Raw genomic sequence first — 21,728 nt, forward strand, 5'->3', positions numbered from 1 at the left:
AACATACACTCCATTAATGTTCCAACACAGCCCTTTATTTTCAGAGAAATAGGCAAGTAATAGCAGGCAATTAGCCCATAGGCTGCATCATAGGAAAACACATTACAGTACTAAAAAACTGGCACTCTGCCTAAAATAATTCCAAGAACCTGGACACAGTGTCTAAGACCTCCAGGAGCCCCTTGCGCCCATCTTGCATCACAGGTGACAGGTCAGTTATTTTTCCGGCTCCTTCTGTGAGGGTCCTGGAGCATTGAGCTCGTCAGTTTTTGATAATTCTAGTCAGAAATTGGTTTATTTCATCTCTACACAACGGTTTACGACTACTGGCAACTTTTTCAGTTGTTTGTGACAATTTTGAGTATTATTTTCTGTCAGAAATTCCAGCTTTGTTCAACATGTCCCTCCTATGGGAAGAAAATGGTAAAGTCAAACCCACATTCTGTCTGTATTGTGTGCTTCACTATGTGCCGGGGCGACACTCCGCCCAACGATCAATGGCACAGCAGAGTGCAATTTGCACAATTCATACTGTGAATACAATTTTAATCCTCGTTTTCAATCTTTACATCATGTTTTTTTCTTTTACTTAAATCTCTATGTAGGTCCACATGTCCGACATCATGCCAATTTACAAAGTTTTCTCATGTTCAGGTTTGTCCATCCGGACCTTTTTTTTTTTTTTTTACAAGAACAAGTATGGACGCAAAAATTAATCAGATGCAGTATTTTATTGACCCAATGCATTTTGGGCAATTCCAGCCCGTCGTCAGGATGTAACTAGAAATATCAATGAAACACACATTATAAAATACAACGCTGTATAATCCAAACAATGTCACAATCCATAATGAAATAGCTGCACTTCAGTTCCCATTAACAAAACACTTTTCACAATATGTTCCTCTCCTGTGAAATGATCAGTTCAATAACAAACGACATTTTACTACCATCACTGTTTAATCCTGAGTGGTCCCAGCACATTTCCCTTTGTTCAACCTCTCTTTTTGCAAACCATAATTATCCATGGCTTATGCCTGAGCCCAGAACATCACCCCTCTTCCTGTCAATTCTGCCAAAAATGTTTATATGTATTTAGCAAACCGCCAGTTTTAAACACGCTCACGTGACAGGACTCCTCCTCCGTGACTCATACCTAATTAACCACCTGATTCACCTCCCTCCTCTAGCACTCCACCCTTACTGCCTGATAACTACAGTTCCCATAATGCAATATGACTGTTTACACATCCCAAAGGTAATCTGAGAACAGCATATTCAAAGGATATTTATAATATTAGTGCCATGACTGCAACTAGCATATGTGCAGACTCATTTAAAAAGGGTTACAGTGGTTCTATAAATGCCTTCCAAATCACCTTGATATCTGTTGCAAAAAAACCTCTCTAAACGTTCCTATATAAAACATTGCTTGATGAAGATCTTCCATCATACGTGTGGAGATGACACTCTTCTAAAAAATCCTTAATCGAGTTCATCCTGAGCATTAGGTGCAAACCCTAAGTAGGGCAAATACATAGACTAAATTATTAATCGTGGAGCATGCACACCGTTTTTCATTTTTTCCTGTTTCATCACTGTTAGTCCGCAAAATTCAATCAATATGGTGTGCACACTGGGTTTAGGTGCCTTGCCCTAATGGCACCCGGGTACTCGTGACGTGTGGACCTACATAGAGATTTAAGAAAAAGAAAAAAAAGTATGATAAAAAAAGAATGAAAACAAGGATTAAAATTGTATACACAGGATGAATTGTGCAAATCGCAATCTGCTGTGCCATTGGTCGTGGGGCGTTGTCACCCCAGCATAGTGATCTAGTACCCGGGTGCCATTAGAGCAAGGGACCTAAGCCCAGTGAGCACGCTATATTGGATGAATTTTGCGGACTAACAATGATGAACCAGGAAAAAAACGAAAAACGGGGTGCATTCCCCACCATTACTAATGTATTGTGTGCTTACCATCATCACACAATACAGAGACATTTTATTACTGCCAGCAATTCTCCAGAAGAACTCTTTGGGACAGGGAGAAGATAAAGCTGCATGCCGTACTGGAGAGAGGAAAAAGACCTTCAAAAAGTGGCCTTGAGAGCAATCCTGCTTTTAAAGAGCCCTCCTCTCAGGAAAGACACAAAAACGGCATTGATCTGCTTCTCCTGCATCAAAAAGGAAGCATCTTCCTGATTGTTCACCGTCCGCGTCGAGATCGACGTCGGAAAATCAGGCAAGGCATGCAACGACGTCAAAGGACAAATTGCGGTCGAACCCGTTGCCGAAACGTAAGTCGACATCGAGGCATACTACTTCGGGCGCGAAGGATGGTGGTTCCGAGAGACGTAAGTTGACATCAAAACATCTAAATCGCCGCCGCCATCACATCTGGCATGGTTGGCGCTGAGAGGATCGACGTCTAAGCCTCCGCAGCAGGCATACAGGCTGTCTACGTCGAGGACTCCACCACAGTCCAGCAGATAGTCTGCGTCGAGGTCATCGTCGCACAGATCTGAAGCTTCAAATACCTCACCGCTGAAGCGGTCAACGTTGAAAGCGGCACATTCGGTGTCGTCGGCAAGAGGTCATCGTTCGACGTTGAGAGAAGTAAATCCTACGGCGGCAACGGTAGAAGAGCTAGAGAGGCCGAGGTCGATGTCTTAAGTCCATACGGTCGACGGCGAGGAAGGTGTCCTGGCATTAATGTGCAAAACATACTGAGGGATCTCTGGTTGTGGAAGAGCAGACTCCCCCTGTCAATCCTTCTCCAAGGTGGCTAGACAGTTTCTGATAGATACATCTGCCTTGTGGATTCCTCACCTTGTGAATATCCCCTTTGCGTCAGCAACGTTCGGAATTTTTCTTCGTAGCACGCCGGCGTGGACGACGTCATCGGAGCACGGCATCGCGCGCGACTCCTTATTAGACCCACGTCGGCGTGATGACGTCAGTTCCCTTTTTTCCGCATCGTCGACGCTAACGGTTTCTGGGATCTTCTGCGACACATAGTAACTTCTTACTATTTTGTGTTACTGTTTCTTTGTTGAGTGTTTCTTCTTCGTCGAGGATGTCGTCGAGGAAGACAGGATTCAAACAGTGTGGTTCATGCGCTCGCATGATGTCGATCACCGATGTTAAAAACTGTTGATCCTGCTTCAAAATGAACCCTAAGGCCTTACGAGAACGAGAGGCTAAACTTCTTCTTGCAAAGGTAAAAGGAAGAGAGACTGGTAGATCATCGAGGTCGACGTCCAGACGTTCGAAGTCGAGACAGAAGTCGCGATCGAAGTAGAGGTTGAGGTTGGCTTCGAGATCGAGGTCGAGGTCCGGATCCAAGTCGGCTTCGGGTCATGCTTCTGGCTCCTCGAAGAAGAAACATAGCTCAAGACATCACTCTGGTAAAGACTCTTCAGATTCGAAGAGGAAGTCTCGAAGACATCATAAAGACTTCGTATCTCCTTCTCCTTTACAGTCTCTTCGAGGTTCCCCGACTCCGGAACAAGAACCTGATCCAGAATCACACCATTCTTCGGATCATGAAGGAGAAGAGGAAGATCCTCGGACTCCGACTCCGGTAGAAGTCCCTGTAAATCAAGAAGGCCAGAATGAACCGATGCCGGAGCAACCTCCTTCGGAACAACCAGTAGGTTCGTACCCTCCCTTTCCTGGTCCGGGACAGGACCCCTCGCATTTTCTTAATGCGATGTTTGGAGTCTATACGAGAGCAATGTACCCCACTGGTGCACCGGCTGGTCCCATGGGTCCATTATCTTACAACTTGGGCATTCCTCAAGCTTACGCCCCGGCTCCCTTTATGCCGTTTATGCCGACACCTTATACACCTTGGCTCGGTACGGCTCCACCGAGGTCATCGACTCCGCATGCGGCTTCGCAGGCTCCGGATCGACCTCGTGAATCTGATACAGGTACCACGCCGGTTCATGAATCTCATCCTCCAGCTGCCCCGGCTCCTCGCTCGACGCCGGATCCGACTCCGTCGGAGTCGTTACCGGATCCGTCGACTTCGATTCGTATACAATGGTCGAGGCGCAGAGCTCAACGCCTCTTGGAGGAAAAGAGATGTGAAGATTCTGATGTAGAGGAAGGTGAACTTCTAGATGAAGGGGACTGTTTTGATGACCTACATAGTGCCAGTGGCCTGGAACTTTCTCCTGAGTGGGGTTTGCCATCAGTTTCTGATGCACCATCAAAAGACGTGACACCTTACCATATTGTAATTAGGCTGCGGATCTACTTAATCTGACCTTGCCTACTGTTGAGTACAAACCTAACATTCTCACAGAGGTTTTACATTCACCTTCATCTATAATAGAGCCTACACTTACATTCACTGAGGCTTTAACTGAACCAATAATGGAGGTCTGGAAGAGACCATTGACTGCGCCTGCGGTTTCTAGGTCTGTAGCAAGATGTTAGAGTGGCACCTGGTGACCCAGAGTTTCTCTCTTCACATCCTTCTCCGGAGAGTCTGGTGGTACAGGCCGCTTGTTCCAACAGATCGGCAGGTTCATTTCCTCAAGTACCAGCAGACAAGGACTCAAAAAAATTGGACCAGTCTGCTAAAAAGATTTTCTCCTCAAGTAGCATGGCTCTAAAATATACTAATGCTACTTGCCGGCTAGGGAGATATGTTCATGCTTTGATAGACTCTGTGAAACAATTGTCATCTAAGCTTCCTGAGGATGATAGAAAGAACTTTAATGAAGTAGTCTCCGACACTCAAGCTGCAGCCCGCTTGGTAATTCAGAGTGGCATGGACACGGCGGACTCTGTTACCAGGATTATGGGTTCTACTGTTGCCACCAGAAGGGCCGCATGGCTGAAATCTTCGGATTTTTCAGCAGATGTACAATCCACTTTAATGGACTTGCCATTTGATGGAACAGGCCTATTTGGAAAGAAAGCGTATGTGGCTTTGGAGAGATTCAAAGATAGCCGGGCTACAGCAAGGTCTTTGGGTCTTCAGGCTAGAGGTTCTGCCACTAGGAAGGTTAGGGGATTTGGTAGATCCACTTTTCGTTCCTATAAGCAAGACCAGCAGCAGCAACAGCAGCAGAACCCTTTGTATAAATCATACAGAGGTAACAAAGGGGACATGCTCGTGGACGCCAAGCCTCCTCCTCTACTTCCTCCAATAATACCCACCCCCCACCAACAACAGCAAAGCAGCCCTAGATCCGCCATTCTGGATCATGCGGGTCCGGTAGGGGGTCGGCTTACTCATTTTCTACGGGATTGGGAATCGGTTACATCAGATCTTTGGGTTCTCAATCTCGTAGAAAATGGGTATGCTCTTCCTTTCCAGGAGGTCCCTCCCAATTACCCTCCTTGCCAAGGTTATTGTTCAGAGGACCACCTGCTTCTCCTGCAGGTGGAAGTCCTGGCGCTGTTTTGAAAAGGTGCGATAGAGGTGGTTCCAGAGCAGGAAAGGGGTCAGGGGTGCTACTCCCGGTATTTCCTAATCCCCAAGAAGGATGGCAGGTTACGTCCAATCCTGGAGCTCAGGATTTTGAACCTCTATCTCAAGCAAGAGAAGTTCAAAATGCTCACACTTGCACAGGTTCTTCAAGCGCTGTTGGAAGAAGACTGGATGGTGTCGATCGACTTGCAGGATGCGTATTTTCACATCCCCATTCTGAAGTCGCACAGAAAGTATCTCCGTTTTACGGTGGGATCGCAGCACTACCAGTTTGCGGTCCTTCTGTTTGGACTTACTACTGCGCCTCGAGTTTTCACCAAGGTGATGGCAGTGGTGGCTGCGCATCTCAGAAGGTCGGGGATTCCTGTGTTCCCCTATCTGGACGACTGGCTGATCAAAGCAGAGTCGCCGGAGAAGGTGCTCCATCATCTGCAAGAGACAACTCAGTTGTTGCACAGGTTGGGTTTTTCGATAAATGTACCCAAGTCTCACCTGGTGGCCTCCCAGCGCAACCTGTTCATAGGTGCGGTACTGGACACTACTGTATGTCGTGCATTCCCTCTACCTCAAAGGATTCGCGACAGACAAGAAATGATTCCTTTATTCTACAATGGAGCGGTTGTTCCAGTCCTGAAGGTCCTTCGCCTGCTCGGTCTGATGGCTTCTTGCATTCTGTTGGTCAACCATGCACGCTGGCATATGAGGGTGCTCCAGTGGTGTCTCTGCAGGCAGTGGTATCAACACAACGGAGATCTCAGGGAGTCAGTGAGGATCTCCAGAGAAGCTGCGGCGGATCTGTCTTGGTGGGGCGTGGAAGGCAACCTGTCTCAGGGGAAGCCTTTTCAGCTGCCTCCTCCGGTGGCCACAGTAATAACGGATGCATCCACTCTAGGGTGTGGTGCTCATCTGGGGGATCTGGAGGTCAAGGGTCTTTGGTCTCCAGAGGAAAGGTTGCTTCACATCAACCTTCTAGAATTGCGGGCGATACGTTTGGCGCTCAAGGCCTTCCTCCCTTCCCTTCGCGGTTGTTCGGTCCAGGTCCTGACGGACAACACGACCGCGATGTGGTACATCCACAAGCAGGGAGGAGTGGGGTCGAAGTGTCTCTGCAGAGAGGCTCTGCGTCTGTGGTCCTGGGTTCAGGACCATCAGATTTGTCTGATGGCAAATCATCTGGCCGGGGTTCTGAACGTTCGTGCAGACGTTCTCAGTCGGCAGTTCTCTGCCGACCACGAGTGGAGGCTTCACCCGGAGGTTGTTCAGGACATCTTTCAGATGTGGGGGACTCCTCAGGTGGACCTGTTCGCCACTCGCGAGAATGCTCACTGCCTGTCATTCTGCAGTCTCCAGTATCCGATGCAAGGAGCTTTGGGGGACGCGTTTCAGTTGAGTTGGGACTTGCAACTCCTTTACGCGTTTCCTCCCATACCCTTGATTCCTCGGGTTCTGAGGAAAATTCGCCAAGACCGGGCCCAAGTCATATTGGTTGCCCCGGATTGGCCAAGAAGGGTGTGGTACTAGGACCTTCTCCACCTCTCCTCTCACCCGCCGCTCCGTCTCCCTTTCAGGGCAGACCTCCTCTCTCAGATGGAGGGGGAAGTTCTACACCCCCACCTCCAGACATTACACCTTCATGCCTGGAGATTGAGCGGGGCAACTTGAATTCCTTTTCTCTCCCTCTCGATGTGGTGGATGTCATTCTTTCTGCCAGGCGTGACTCCACTAAGTCCATCTATTCGTATAGGTGGTCTAAATTTGTCTCTTGGTGCAGGGAGAGGGATGTTGACCCTTTGAAGGCTCATTTGTCTGACATTTTGCAGTTTGCTCTTTCTCTGGCGCAGCAAGGATTTGCTGTTGCCACTCTCAAGGGGTATCTTTCAGCCTTGTCGGCATTTCTTTGTTTGCCGGATCAACCCTCTCTTTTTAAGTCTCCAGTGGTTTTAAGATTTTTGAAGGGTCTCACTAATAAGTTCCCTCCTTCCCAGTTTGTTGTTCCTCATTGGGGATTGAATCTTGTGTTAACCTATTTGATGGGTTCTCCCTTCGAACCCTTGCACAAGTGTCCAATGAGGCTTCTTTCTTTTAAAACGGTCTTCTTGGTTGCAATTACCTCGGCAAGGAGGGTAAGTGAGCTTCAGGCTCTTAGTTCCAAGCCCCCGTTCTTGACCATTCATGCTGAAAGAATGGTTCTCAGGACCAGGGCTGCTTTTCTTCCTAAGGTGCTAACTCCCTTCCACCTAGGACAATCCATTACCGGAATCCTACCTTCTATCCTCCCCCACACCCTTCCAAGGAGGAGGAGAGGCTTCATCGCTTGGACCCTAAGAGAGCAGTTAGTTTCTATCTTGATAGGACTAAAGACTATCGTATTGATGATCAGCTCTTCGTGGGTTTTGCTGGTTGCAAGAAGGGCATGGGGTGGATAATCCTGTGCATCAAGATTTGCTACTCCTTGGCGGGTAAGGACCCTCATGAGGGTATTAGAGCTCGTTCAACTAGAGCAAAGTCTGCAACATCTGCTTTGTCTAGAGGTGTTCCTGTTGAGGACATTTGCAGAACCGCGACTTGGCCTCCCTCCACACTTTCGCGAAGCACTACTGCTTGGATACCGAGGTGAGGAGGGACGGCCACTTCGCGCGCTCTGTCCTCCAAGATTTCCTGGTATAGCAGAGCGGACACCCTCCTCCAGGAGTGGGGACTGCTGTGGGACTCTATTCACAAGGTGAGGAATCCACAAGGCAGATGTATCTATCAGAAGAACAAGTTACTTACCTTCGGTAACGCTTTTTCTGGTAGATACAGTATCTGCCTGTGGATTCCCCACATGCACACCCGCCTCCCCGTTGTCCTCTCTGCTATACCTGGTTTTATGTATTTATATTTTCAGGTTTTTGATACTTTTGCTACGCACTTTGTGTGCAGTTTTGATTTGTATGTACTGTGTACACTATATATATGTGTATTTATTGTCGTTGGTCCGTCCGGGTGCCTCGAAGGCACGGAAAAAAGGGTGGAACGGACGTCATCACGCCGACGTGGGTCTAATAAGGAGTCGATGACGTCGGGCGCGATGCCGTGCTCCGATGACGTCGTCCACGCCGGCGTGCTACGAAGAAAAATTCCGAACGTTACTGACGCAAAAGGGATATTCACAAGGTGAGGAATCCACAGGCAGATACTGTATCTACCAGAAAAAGCGTTACCGAAGGTAAGTAACTTGTTCATCTGACACTGGAAGGCTCCACACACAAGTCCTGGCTTGGACTTCTCCCAAACATACTCTCCCTCCAGAGTCTCTGCGGGTACTCTGCTTACTGCATCTAAGAGGGCATCTCCATGCAGGTCTCTAAGGAGAGCTAGGTCTCAGTCGGCGCAATGTTCACGATCCAGGACATCACGTGGACAATCTGCTTCTCGCCCTTGTTCGACTCTGAAAAGGAGGCAGAGATCCCCGTCTTGGTCCACGTCCTCAAGATCCTCTAGTGAGACTATTCACCAACATTGTCTGCTACACCTCCAGCCAGTGTGTCTCCAATTGATGACTTTGGAACTTTTAATGAGGTGCTATGTAGGGATGCCAGCAAATTGAACATTGATATGTCGGCACAGACTGTCTCTTCGTCAGTCATTTTTTAAACCCTGCATCACAGATCCTCGGCGAGACCCCTACTTCCTTTGGTTCCAGGTCTGCTAGATTCAGAGTTGCAGACATTTCTGAAGTTGGCTACAGTGGGTTCAGCCCCCTTACGAATTTCAAAGAAGTATAAGGCCCCGGATCAGGACACACTGTTCCTTTAATCGGATCCCCCTCCAGATTTGGTCATATTGGTGGCAGCCAGAAAAACACATCCGGCAGCAACATCCTCCACAGATCCTCTGGAGAAGGATAGTAAAAACATCGACTCATTGGGCAAAAGGATGTGCAACACTTCTGCATCTGTAATGAAGGTGGCTAGTGTCTCTGCTCTTCCGGGGAGGTATGACCGGTCTCTCTGGGACTCTTTGGTCCGATTAACTGAGAAGCTCCTTAAAGAAGACCAGCAGGATTTTCAGGAAGTCTTGCAGGAAGGGGGTTTGCTTGCAAACCGGGTTAGTGCAGCTGTGGACGCATCAGATCTAGCTGCGCATGGCTACTCCCATGGCATCTGCGCCAGAGGCTTAGCCTGGTTACGCCTCACTGGCCTGAAACATGATGCGCAAAGGCGAATTGTAAATCTTCTGTTTAATGGCACTTCTCTATTTGGATCTCATTCAGATGATGAGATGTCCAAAATGAAAGCCATACGAGCGTCGCTATTTCCAACAGATGGTTCAAATCCCTCACTGTTCGGCACAGCAACATCATCAACCCAGGTCTCACTACCATCAGCGAAGACCTGTTTTAGGAAGGGGAGTTGAGACAAACACCTTCTGCAGCGAAACAGTCAGCAAAGCAATGAGCTCTGGCTTCCCCCATCCCTGTTACCTACTCTGGTGGAGGGAATGATTATGGTTCACCTGGACAAGTGGAGAAAAATAACAAAAGACAAGTGGGTGCTGAATTTTGTGTAGAATGGCTATTTGCTCAGATTCAAATCCCCACCTCCATCAGTACCACCTCGAATACCACTTGTTGCAAGCAGAGATGAACAGCCTGCTACAGAAAGATGCAATAGAAGCAGTCCCTTTTCTGCAACGAAGGCAGCGAATCTATTCCAGTTACTTTCTGGTACAGTAAAGAGGTCCTATCCAAGAGTACAAACCAGTACTCGTCCCGAGGCTTTTGAACAAATTCATAATAAAGAGAAATTTCGGATGTTAGCACTGCACCAAAGCTTTCCTCAACTACACCGAGGGGACTGGTTGTGCTCCATAGACCACTTTGTTTACTAGCTGATCTTGGCTCTGAGATCAACCCAGTCTAAATGGGGGTGACACCTTTGAGAAATACCAGTCGCCTCAGGGGGCAACTGTAATCTATGACTCCTTAGGATAATCTCTTTGAATTTGTCACGGGCCCGCCAGAGGTTTAGATGTATTATTATCCCTCATTACCAGATCTGGTTCCTCTGTGGGTCCATCACAGTTTCAGGGAGGTCGAGAGAGGTATTTAGAGCAATGAAGAGACTATGCTCCTAAATGAGATCGGAGTGTCCCTGTTCGCTTCGGTTGCTTCCCAATCAATTTGGGTGGCCGTACAAACTTCGCTTATCAAAGGCCTGAAAGGCTGTACACACATACTAAGTCCCTTGAACAAGTTCTCAAGTAAATCAAATGCCAAAGATGGTTTTGATAAAGCTAAATAATTTGTTTTTTTCACAGGCAAATTTATTACTAGACTCATTTCTCTGTAATAGGTCTCCTGTGCAGGCTTGCCCTTCCTACGATCTGAGTGCTTCTTTTTAGCAGGTGGTGAGGAGCAAAATGAATCTGATGTTAGATATGTGGACACAACCTCCAGGGGAGATATTAGATCTGGGGAGTCTACGACCCGTTTTTTTTCTTCCAGTTACTAACCAGTTGTAAAAGGGAATTAGATTTCTGGGTCACTTATTTTGTAGGTCTCGCCTCTTTACAGAGACCACTACCAGTTGGTTTCATGATTGAACTCAAGCGTTCAACAGAACTAATTTCCTGTTTAATTGCCCCATAGGATTGGTCAGGTAGAACACTATGGAGTCTGCCAATGGATTGACCTTATTATTAGCTGTAGATTTTCTTTTGGCCATGATGGTGGCACTAACACTTACAGAAATGAAAATATTTATAAAAACAAACCACCTACTGATGAGCAAGGTCTCAGAGGGGGTGACCCAGCCCAGCCTCTTCCAACCGCTGACTGGCGTAGACAGGCTCGGGTTCGTCCATCGCTGTGGGAGACCATTGTTGCATTTATAGCACCTGCTGGCACGAAGAGCAAAGTGTCCACTTTCTGCCCAGCTGGGAGGTTTGAGGACCCAACAGCAGGTAAGTGCGGCAGAGTGAAGCGTCCCACACTGTGGGAGTCACTTGATGCTTTTATTGTGTCCACTTGCGCCAAGAGCGAAGTGGCTGCCTCCTGCCCAGCCGGGAAGTCTGGGGCATGTAGTCCGGACGCCCAACAGCAGGTAACTGCCACCCTCTCCCCATTGTCAGCACACATAATGTTGCCAGGCCCACCTTCTGTGATATTGTGATCATTGGGTACCATACTTCTTTACTCCATTGCATCCGAATACTGCCTTGGCTCGCTGTGAGCAGCCTGCAAGATCCCCAGAGGATATTGGTCAATGCTGCGCCCCACAGGGTCCATAGGCGCATTGGATTCTGCCGGATGGCAGGGCTGGGATGCAGTGCTCAAAACAGCACATCCGCCATCTTAGGCTGGTTGGCCACTGGCAAGATTTTATTGAAGCAGTTTTCAAAATATCTACTTCATTTGCTTGCAAGCCACCAATTTAAAAGGAGAGCACTGTTTTTCAGTCATTGCAAAGACTGTGTTCTATAGCTACACTTGCTACAAATGGAAAAATGCCCCCTCCATGGGATGATTCTTTGCCCCTTGGTACAGAAAATGGATTAACTGAATTACACCAAACCTGGCATGTATATAGAACGTTACTGCTGGAAGTGCCTTTGCTTGGTTTAATCAACAGGATTTGCAAATCCAGTTAAACATAAAGTCACACCATTTGACTAGAGCGCTTTTCCTGCGTTGTCCATTGCAGATTTGCAAATCCGTCTTGGAATTATTGAATCTGCTGCGCTCTGCTTGGCTCGCCATTACAGAAAAACTTCTGTTGGGGTCACCATTAACCTCTACCGCGCTAGCGGGTTTTCCCGCTGTGCGCTGAAATTTGAAAAACGCGCGTTACGTGACAAAGCCAGCTCGTCATGCGCGTAGCGCAGGTAACGCCCATGACGAGCTGGCTTTGTCATCAGCGCTGAAGGGGTTAACCTGTATGGTGCACTGAGTTCTGTCTCCTTGTGTTTCATATGAAAAAAGAACTTGGGATGCAAATAATACTGTTTGAGGACAGTGGAGCCTGAATGTTAGTTGTAGGTAATTGGTTTGATTATATACTGTACAAATGCTGAAGGTTTAAAATAAAACATCTAATGGATTCTTGAATAATATTTACCTTGTTCTATGAAATAGGTAAATTACCTCCAACAACTTTGAAAAGAAAATCCATATATTTTTTTTTTAAGTAAGATTGAATGCGCAACCACAGCTGCCAGTGGAGAGTTGAGGAACGTGTCTTGGCTAATTTCTGAAATTCATTGAATGCAGTATTCTGGGTCAGGGAAGTTACATGACAGTGTTATCATTAATAATGACAAATAATCTCCATCTATCCAAGGATCTGGAGCAAAAACGTTGACAGTGGTACTTTAATAAATGCTAAATAGAAATTTACATCAAACTTTATTTGTGCAAGTGAGGGGAGGGAGGTCCTTGGGCACTGTGGTGCACAGCACTCTTAGCCGTGTAGGGACCTATATATGTTCTGGAGCGTATATATAAGTTATCGGCATAAAAGAGCTGTGTGTAAGAGTGGTTGCTCATGAAAGCACTAGATGTAGTTTGCCCAGTATAGTTAGATTTTAAGGCCCCCGTGGGTGCATTGTCAGCATTTGTGGTTATCACCATCTTTGTTGTGGGTGAAGGGAACAGTGAGCAGTTCAGTGGAGGCTTGTTTTTGGTCCGTCACTCTTGTAGATCCATCTGACAATCCTTCCATCTATCGTCCTCATAGCTACCTGGTAAATCTAGGCACCATCAAACCTCTTTGTGACCTGCTCACAGTCATGGACTCGAAGATTGTTCAGGTGGCCCTAAATGGACTTGAGAATATTCTGAGGCTTGGAGAACAGCAGTGCAAGCAGGCCGGATCTGGTGTGAACCCATACTGTGGAATAATTGAAGAAGCTTATGGTAAGAGTGTTGTCTGTCCACCAATCAGTGTATCATGTAGATTATTAAAGAGGTTAATGGGAAGAGCATCCGCTAGTCATTTATCATTGCATGGTAGGGCCTTAAAGTATATTTACAATAAAAGTACCCAGTAGTCTACGTTCATTGTACTAAACAAAATAGCTTAAAAAGGCTAATGGCAATTGTTGTTCTACTTGAATATTGAAAAACATTATGACTGAGCGCCTGGGAAGGGCCCTCACTGTTTATTATAAGAAATTGTGTCAACCCAGGTAATGGAAGATCGCAGGGCAATAATTGAATATTCCAGGCCCATATCGACCCCTTCAGCTAGTGTTCATTTCATCTAGAATGCAGATTGTTTTTTTGGAAAACCTAAGTTAAACATGCTGGCCTCATCGGGACAGAATACTTGAATAGTGACTGAGCTATGTGATAAGTACTCTACTGAAAAATGCAGCTACTTTGTGGTTTATTGTTGTGGTATATCCATAAAGCACTCCATTGGATACATGGTGTTGGAGGGTACATGTGAACTTGAGTAAGTGCACCATATTTGAGATGGGACGTTTTCTTGAGAAAGCGATTTAGTCCTCTCTGATGTCTGATAATGCTGGAACCTTCCTGCCATTTGACACTGACTGGTGGTATGTGGGTTTATTTTCAACCAGCCAAAATCGAAATGCCACACTTCACACTCCAGTACCCATCAGGTCCCCATTTGCATTTCCACCATATACTTTTTCTCACTATGCATTAGATCCCAGCCTTGATAAATGCTGCTGTGCTTGCACATCACCCACACTGATACCTAATAGTCTTCTCAGTGGCCCAATATATGCTCTCATCTGATATTACAATTGCAGCCTTGATCATGCACTCACTCCCAGTAGATTAGCCTGCCACAGTATATCTTTCACTTAACTTCTATGTAAATTCCCTCAATCCATTCCTACTTTCCTGTCCTGATTCTACACTTACAAGATCCTTTACAAATTCTGAAAACCTTGTGATGTCTTACTTTGAACTTGCACTCCCTTGCCCATTCTTCCTAAAAACCATTCACAACCTGAATTTACCAAGGCCTCTTCTCTCCTACTCAGCTTGTGTATTAACATTCAGACCCCCGTGTGTCTCTTTTCAACATCAGCATTCTCTCTGGCAACATACATTTGGAAGATTAAGTGAATTCTTCCATGATTAATTTTGTTTTTTAGCCACAGAGGGTCACTGGGCATTTAAAGTTGTGATTGAGAATGATAGAGGAGTAGATGAAACTTGAACGGTTGTCTCAGGTTTTGACTTTTTTATAATATTTTTTTTAACTGTACATAACGAGTACTACAAACTATGAAAAGGCATTCCAAGGTCAGTACCATTTCAATGAAACGATGAAAGAGTGACTAGTCTCCAAGTTTAAGCCAAGTTGTAGTAATACCCATGCATAATTGGGATAATCTTACGGTGCAGGTATGGGTATTACACATCAAACCCGGCATGTTGAGCATGGGATTGTAATGTTAATCTGATAGAGACTTCTAACTGCAGATTCCTTACCCTTGAATTTCCCTATTGTCAGACAGGATCCGGAAGATTTTTCGTGTAGGTGGCGTTGCTAGTGTCATCAATGTCCACGTCACCTATATAGGCACCACCTCGGTGCCCGGACGTCACTTCTTTCTGTGCCTGAAAATACTGATCCGAGAGAAGAGCTACCACTCTGCCAAGTTTTCTGAAAGTTTTTTTACATTCTGTTGAGTTTTGACCGGTTTTAAACCTTGTGGCGACTCTCACTGTGCCATGTTGGTGACTGAGCCACACCTTGTGTGTTTGTGGTGTCTGGAGCACAACCATGACACCCGAGTCGGTTCTGACTGCCGGGATATGGCGTCAAAGGCTTTGAGCGAGCAGTCCCTGAAGCTGCTAGTGGCCCGGCATGTGACTGCGGAAGTCACAGTCCTGCTCTAGAGGAATGTCTGAGGACCATATCAGGAGTCCGAAGTCCTTTTCGTCCCACTCAAAATCGTCAGGGCACTCAGGTAACCGGCGCAAAAACACACAAGAAGTTAAAGCACACTTCGACTTATCCTAGTCTGTCGGCTGGAACGGACCCCCCGCTCAAATTAAAGAGTTCAATGAGGCCGCGTGCCTCATTTCAAGCAGCCCGGTAGCTCTGGTGTGCCTAGGTAGGAGTCTGAGCCCTATTCCAAAGGGTCAGGCCTCTGGGAGGAATGGGAGGGGTCGCTGGACCATTTGGAATACCAGCCTTATGATTAGGATAGGAACTGGTGTGAGGAACTGGGTGATGCCAGTGGACTGGGTAAGTCTCCAGATACCTGCATGCTTTCTCCCCCTACCGTGGCTATGGAGGAGGGAGCTACATGGAGGTGGTGTGGAGGGCAGCTGAGGTTCTCTACCATCAGTAGCCCTTGTTGGTAGACCAAAATCTTGATGGGGTGCTGCAGCTGAAAGTCTCCTCATCTGTGCCCCTACTCCTTTTCAACGGAGCCCTCTCCAACTTCCTTCCTGGGACTTGGTCTAAACCCAGCAAAGGGTCTCCTGTGATTAGATAGATTGCTCGCCACATCTTCCCCCACTCCAGGGGACCCAAATATCCTCAGCCGAAACCCTACCCCGAAGAGCTTGGTGGTCCTCCCTTCACTTCCCATGGTGCATACCCTGCCGCTCCCCCGGAACAGGAATCAAAGAGGCTAGACAGCTTGAGAAATGGCATTGTGGTCAGTGAACACCGCATGCTTATTTGGCTGTTACTCCCACACGCTGTGGGGAACGGTTACGCAAGTGCTGCCACAGGTCCCAGAGGAGGCCCAGGCCATTCTCTCCCATGCAGTTAAACTGGAGAGACGCAGCGAAGTTCACTATCTGCTGTGGCTTGTACATGATTGACTCGCAGGGCAGAGCTGTTTGGTCAACGGTGGCCCTCAGCCGCCACGTCTGGCTGAGAAGATCTGGTTTTCAGGCGATGTCCTGACTTCCCTCATGGACATGCCCTTTGATGGCGCCTGTCAATTTGTCGACAAGGCAGACTGCGCTGGAGCGCTATAAGGACTCGCAGACTACGGCTAAGTCATTGGGCTTCTCGGCTGCCCCATGTCGACAACAGTCTGCCTTTTGCTCCTTTCGTGACCAGGGAAGAGCCTTTCAACCATACCAACCCTATTCCAGCCACCGAGCTGTGTAAGCTACCCAGCCTCTGCGTGGACGAGGGTGTGGTTCCTACCAACCTCGTGGGTTGGGTAGCCAGCGGTCCAGCCACGACCCCTGGCAGCTGCAGCCTCCAAACCTTCCTAATCTTGCCTATGTAGATCATGGGCATCCAGTTGATGGCAGGATCCGCCATCACCTCCACCACTGGAAGTCCATAACATCTGACAGGTGGGTTCTGCTGATTGTTTGAAGGGGCTACTCCCTCCCCTGTGAAACTACCCCTCCCTCCCTCCCTACCTCCTAAGACCGGCTGTCAGACTAATATTTGTCCATGCTCTGCGAGGTAGTCATGACTCTCTTGGTCAAGGGGGCCATAGAGAGGGTTCCAGTGCCAGAAGTAGGATGTGGTTGCTATTCCTGCTCCTTTCTGTTCCCAAAAAAAGACAAAGGCCTACGTCCTATCCTAGATCTCCGAACCCTCAAGTACTTCCTCAAAAAAGGAGAAGTTCAAAATATTCACATTGGCTCAGACCTTGTCTGCCCTGGACCCAGGAGACTGGATGGTAGCGTTGGACTTGCAGGGTGCCTATTTTCACTTCCGTGTTCTGCCTGCTCGTCGGCGCTACATGCGGTTTACGGTAGGCTACGAGCATTTTCTAGTCACAGTGCTCCGTTTTGGCCACACTAGCACCCCTCAGGTGTTCACCAAGGTGATCAGGGTGGTCGCAGTTTAACGCAGGTAAGGGGTGCCAATCTTTCCCTATTTCGACAACTGGCTGCTGAAGGCAGGCACACCCCGGCTGTTGTCTCCCACCTCCAGGCCTCCTGCATTCGCTGGGTTTCACTATCAACAAGCTAAAGTCATACCTTACTCCCTCTCAGACGCTCACTTTCATCAGAGCTGTTCTGGACACAGTGCAGTTTCTTGCTTATCCTCCAGCGCTGCACTTCCAGGATATTCAACCTCTATCCTTGGTTTCGGTGAGACTCACTCTGAGGCTGCTGGGCCTCATGGCCTCCTGCTGGTGACACATGCCAGATGGCATATGTTGGGCTCTGCAGTGTGACCTGAAGTTCCAGTGGGCGCAGCATCAAGGGGAATTTCTCTGACATGGTCCAGATGTCGGAGGGAACTGTAAAGGACCTGCAGTGGTGGCTAACGCACTGCAATTAGATCAGAGGCAGATCTCTCTCCCTTCCCCAACCAGATCTCACAGAAGATCAGAGGACTCTGGCGAAATCCGGACTCCACATCAACATGCTGGAGCTCCGTGCGATCTGACTGTCATTGAAAGCCTTGCTACCCTCCATCAAGACTACTGTAGGTGTTCACTGACAACACCACCCCCATGTGGTACTGCTACAAGTAGGGGAGGATGGGGTCATTGACACTCTGTCAAGAGGCCTTGCATCTCTGAACATGGCTGGAACAGCAGGGCATATCCCTTGTGGTTCAACAGCTTGCAGGTACTCTGAACGTCAAAGCGGATGAACTCTACCATCGATGGCTAGCGGATCCCAAATGGCGTCTCCACCCGGAGGTGGCGCAAGGTCTCAGCAGTGGGGAGAGCTTTGGTTAGATCGATTTCCCTCTGCCGAGAACGTACAGTGTCAGCAGTTTTGCACACTGGAGCTTCCAAGGTGGCTCTTGTTCCGAGACTCGTTTGGGCTCAAGTGGAACGCAGGCCTCCTGTACGCCTTTCCACCAGTTCCACAATTGCCCAGAGTTCTCAAGAAGATCAGAAACAACCAGTCCAAAGTCATCCTTGTGGCTCCTTACTGAGCATGGACAGTCTGGTGTGCCAAGCTTTTGAACATGAGTGTTGATCCTCCGATCAGGCTCCCTCTTCAGAAGGATCTTCTGTTGGAGCAGCAGGGAAGGGTCCTCTAACCAAACCGGTCAACTCTCCACCTTCATGCGTGGAGATTGAGCAGCAGCATTTGATAGCTTTCGATCCTCCTCACATCTGCAATGTTATTCTGGCAGCCAGGCTGCCCTCCAAAAAGACTATATATGTCTGCCATTGGAAATGATTTGTAGCTTATTGTACAGAAAATTCCATTGACCCACTTTCTGCTCCCTGACCAACCCTCTTTATTTGAGTACCCTTTTGTAAATAGATGTTCTAGGAATGTGAGCTGTATATCACATGCTTTGCATACTCCTGCCATCTAGTGTTGGATCCGGATGTTTGCACTTTGTTTTTCTTCGAAGAAGTCTTTTCCAGTCACGAGGTAGGTGACTTCTCCTTTCAGTGATAGTGCGCATGGTCATCGACTCCATTATTAGATTGTTTTTTTCCGCCATTGGGTTCGGACGTGAATTGCTGTGCTCTGGTTCAACACCGTTCCTTCAGTTTCCCTCAGCACGCAAGACACTCACCCTCGACGTTATTGTTTCTGATCGCATTTCCCATTCTTTGCGTATCGTATTTACTTCTCCAATACTATCTTTCGATTGGAAAGCTCGTGGAAGGCCGTTGGGCCTACCCGCGTCGGTCCGACTCGCAGTCGATGGAAGGAATTCCCTAAATTCTGCCCTCTGCGTACCGACTCGCATCGAGTGTGCAAGCTGTGCTTGTCTCCGGAGCACAGAGAATAGGACTGTGACGCATGCCAGGCTTTCTGTTCCAAGAAGACACTTCGCTACCATCGGGCTCGACGTCACGACATGCAGAGCCAACACATAGGCTCCATTCTGGACATCTTCAGACAACAATCGGATGAAGAGGCCGGGGATGCCATGGGAACCGAGGAGGAGCAGGAACCGATCTCCATTTCAGAACACGGCTCCTACTAGGATGAAGACATCCCGCATGGACTCCGTAGTGTAAGTACAGATCCTCTCTCATCCCAATTTCCACTTCAACACAAAAAGAAAGGTCCAGTCCAACCCGCACCCTCGGGCCCCGGTCAGCACCAAGACCACGATTCTGACGCCCCACCTTCTGGTTTGGCACCGAAGCCTATAAAAAAAGCCTTCCGGCTCTGAGAAGCCTCACTCTAAATCTGTCTCTGAGCCGAAACCTACGGGTCCAAACAAAAGTCTAGCTCTGACCCACAGCATTCGGCAGCGAAACACTTCGATCTGAAGACGCCAATGCCTAAGACACTGAAACATTGGGCGCCAAAACAGTCAGGTGTGCCGAAATCACCTAAAAAAGCACCTTTTCAACGCTCCGATCGACAAACCGGACCCGAAACAGAAGGTGTTGTACATTCATCCAAAGACTGGACACATTACCACCAAAGTGACTTTAAAAAGAAAAACTGATACAGAAGAGGAATTTCACATTCCTTTGAAGAAGAGAAGTGTTGGAACTAACCCTTCCCCTCCTCCTCTTCCACCACCCCCTTCTCCTCATTTTTAACCTTTAACAATGTCATCTGCTCATTCATCACCACATACAACTGACCACCAGGATGATGGGGATCAGTCGTGCCGAGGCGTTTTGGATGCGTTGTAGTTGTTTGAGCTTGGTCAGGGCTCCCGCGTAGAGGGCGTTTCCATAGTTGAGTCTGCTGCTGACGAGGGCCTGGGTGACTGTCTGTCTTTCTTGTATCTGTCGGGATCCATCTGTAGATCTTGCGGAGCATGCGGAGGGTGTTGAAGCAGGAGGAGCAGACGGCGTTGACTTGCTTGGTCATTGAGGGCGTTGAGTCGAGGCTGATTCCCATATTGCGTGTGTGGTCGGTGGGTGTCGGGGCTGGCCCCAGTGCCGCCGGCCACCAGGAGTCGTCCCAGGCTGAACTGTTGAGCCGAGGATGAGGACCTCCGTCTTGTCCGGGTTCAGTTCAGACGGCTGGTCTTTATCCAGTTGGCGACGGCCTTCATTCCTTCATGGAGGTTGGGTTTGGCGATGATTGGGTCCTTGGTGAGGGAGAGGATCAGCTGAGTGTTGTCGCGTAGGAGATTATGTTGAGGTCGTGCTGTCGGGCTACGTGTGCGAGCGGGGCCATGTAAATGTTGAACCGCGTCGGGCTGAGGGAGGATCCCTGGGGTGCGCCGCAGATTATCTTTGAGGTTTTGGAATGGAATCGGGGGAGGCGGACGCTCTGGGTTCAGCCGGAGAGGAAGCAGGTGCTCCAATCCAGAGCCTTGTCTCGGATCCGTGCGGCGTGGAGGCGTGCGCGTAGTGTGCGGTGGCAGACCGTGTCGAAGGCGGCAGAGAGGTCTAGGAGGATGAGTGCTGCCGTTATCCAGCAGGGTTCTGATGTCGGTGGCGGCGATGAGGGCAGTCTCGGTGCTGTGGTTGCTGCCGAACCTTGACTGGGAAGGTTCCAGGATTCTGTTTTCTTCGAGGTATCGGGTTAGCTGTCTGTTGACTGTTTTCTCGATGACCTTGGCGGGAAGGGGAGCAGAGAGATGGGCCGGAAGTTCTTGAGGACTCTTGGGTCTGCCTTAGGTTTCTTGAGTAGGGCGTTTATATCGGCGTGTTTCCAGATCTCTGGGAAGGTCGCGGTCTCGTGGATGTCTGCTATCTTGCCTTGGAAGAAGGTGGCGAGGGAGTCGCACAGGGCTTGCGACGGCGGGATGTCGTTGGTGTTGGATAGTTCCTTCACAATGTTGAAGAGCTCAATGGTTCGAGGCATGTGGGCTGCTGAATTCATATCTATAGCATAGATCGCCGCCTAGTGTTGGGTCCGGATGATTGCACATTGTTGTCCTGAAAGAGTCTTCGAAGTATCACGAGATAGGTGGCTCCTCCCCTGGACTACAGTGCGCATGGGCATCGACTCCATCCTCAGATTGTTTTTTTCTGCCATTGGGTTCGGATGTACTTGCGTGATCTCCAGTCGGAATCGACATAAACTTTTTTAGAGGCCAAAGGGCCTTTTTCGAACCGTCGGTATTGTTTGCGTTCGGTCCCCGGTTCGCTTCCAACTCAGTCCGAGTCGGATATCCAGGGAGTCGTGTGACTCTTCGGTGATCGAGGCCCAGACGATGCAGCAAGACTTTCGACGGCAGGGAACGGAGTCCGTTCAAGAAATGTCCCGTGTGTGGATCGAAATATCCACACATTGACGTCCATCCAGTGTGCAATAAGTGCCTGTCCCCGGAAGCCAGCTGTATGGCCTGTTCCAGGTTTCGTTCGAAAAAGACGATTCGGCTTCGGCGCGTGGCGCGCCTCGAGGCCCGGCGCACGGCTCCGGCATCGGTAGACATCATCGACGACGAAGAAGCAGACGGACAACAAGTTCAGATACA

At 48.5% G+C, this 21,728-nt stretch overlaps 1 protein-coding gene across 2 annotated transcripts in view; it reads left to right on the forward strand.

The window, feature by feature from the left end:
• Positions 1-21,728, forward strand: part of KPNA6 (karyopherin subunit alpha 6) — a 685,221-nt gene that overhangs the window by 593,722 nt on the left and 69,771 nt on the right. For both annotated transcript variants that reach the window (XM_078680680.1, XM_078680679.1), the window contains exon 13: positions 13,173-13,351. In XM_078680680.1, the coding sequence (XP_078536806.1) occupies positions 13,173-13,351 (179 nt within the window). The remainder of the gene's footprint in view (positions 1-13,172; positions 13,352-21,728) is intronic.

Source organism: Lissotriton helveticus, chromosome 3_1 (assembly GCF_964261635.1).
Source record: "Lissotriton helveticus chromosome 3_1, aLisHel1.1, whole genome shotgun sequence".
Classification (NCBI taxonomy): domain Eukaryota; kingdom Metazoa; phylum Chordata; class Amphibia; order Caudata; family Salamandridae; genus Lissotriton; species Lissotriton helveticus.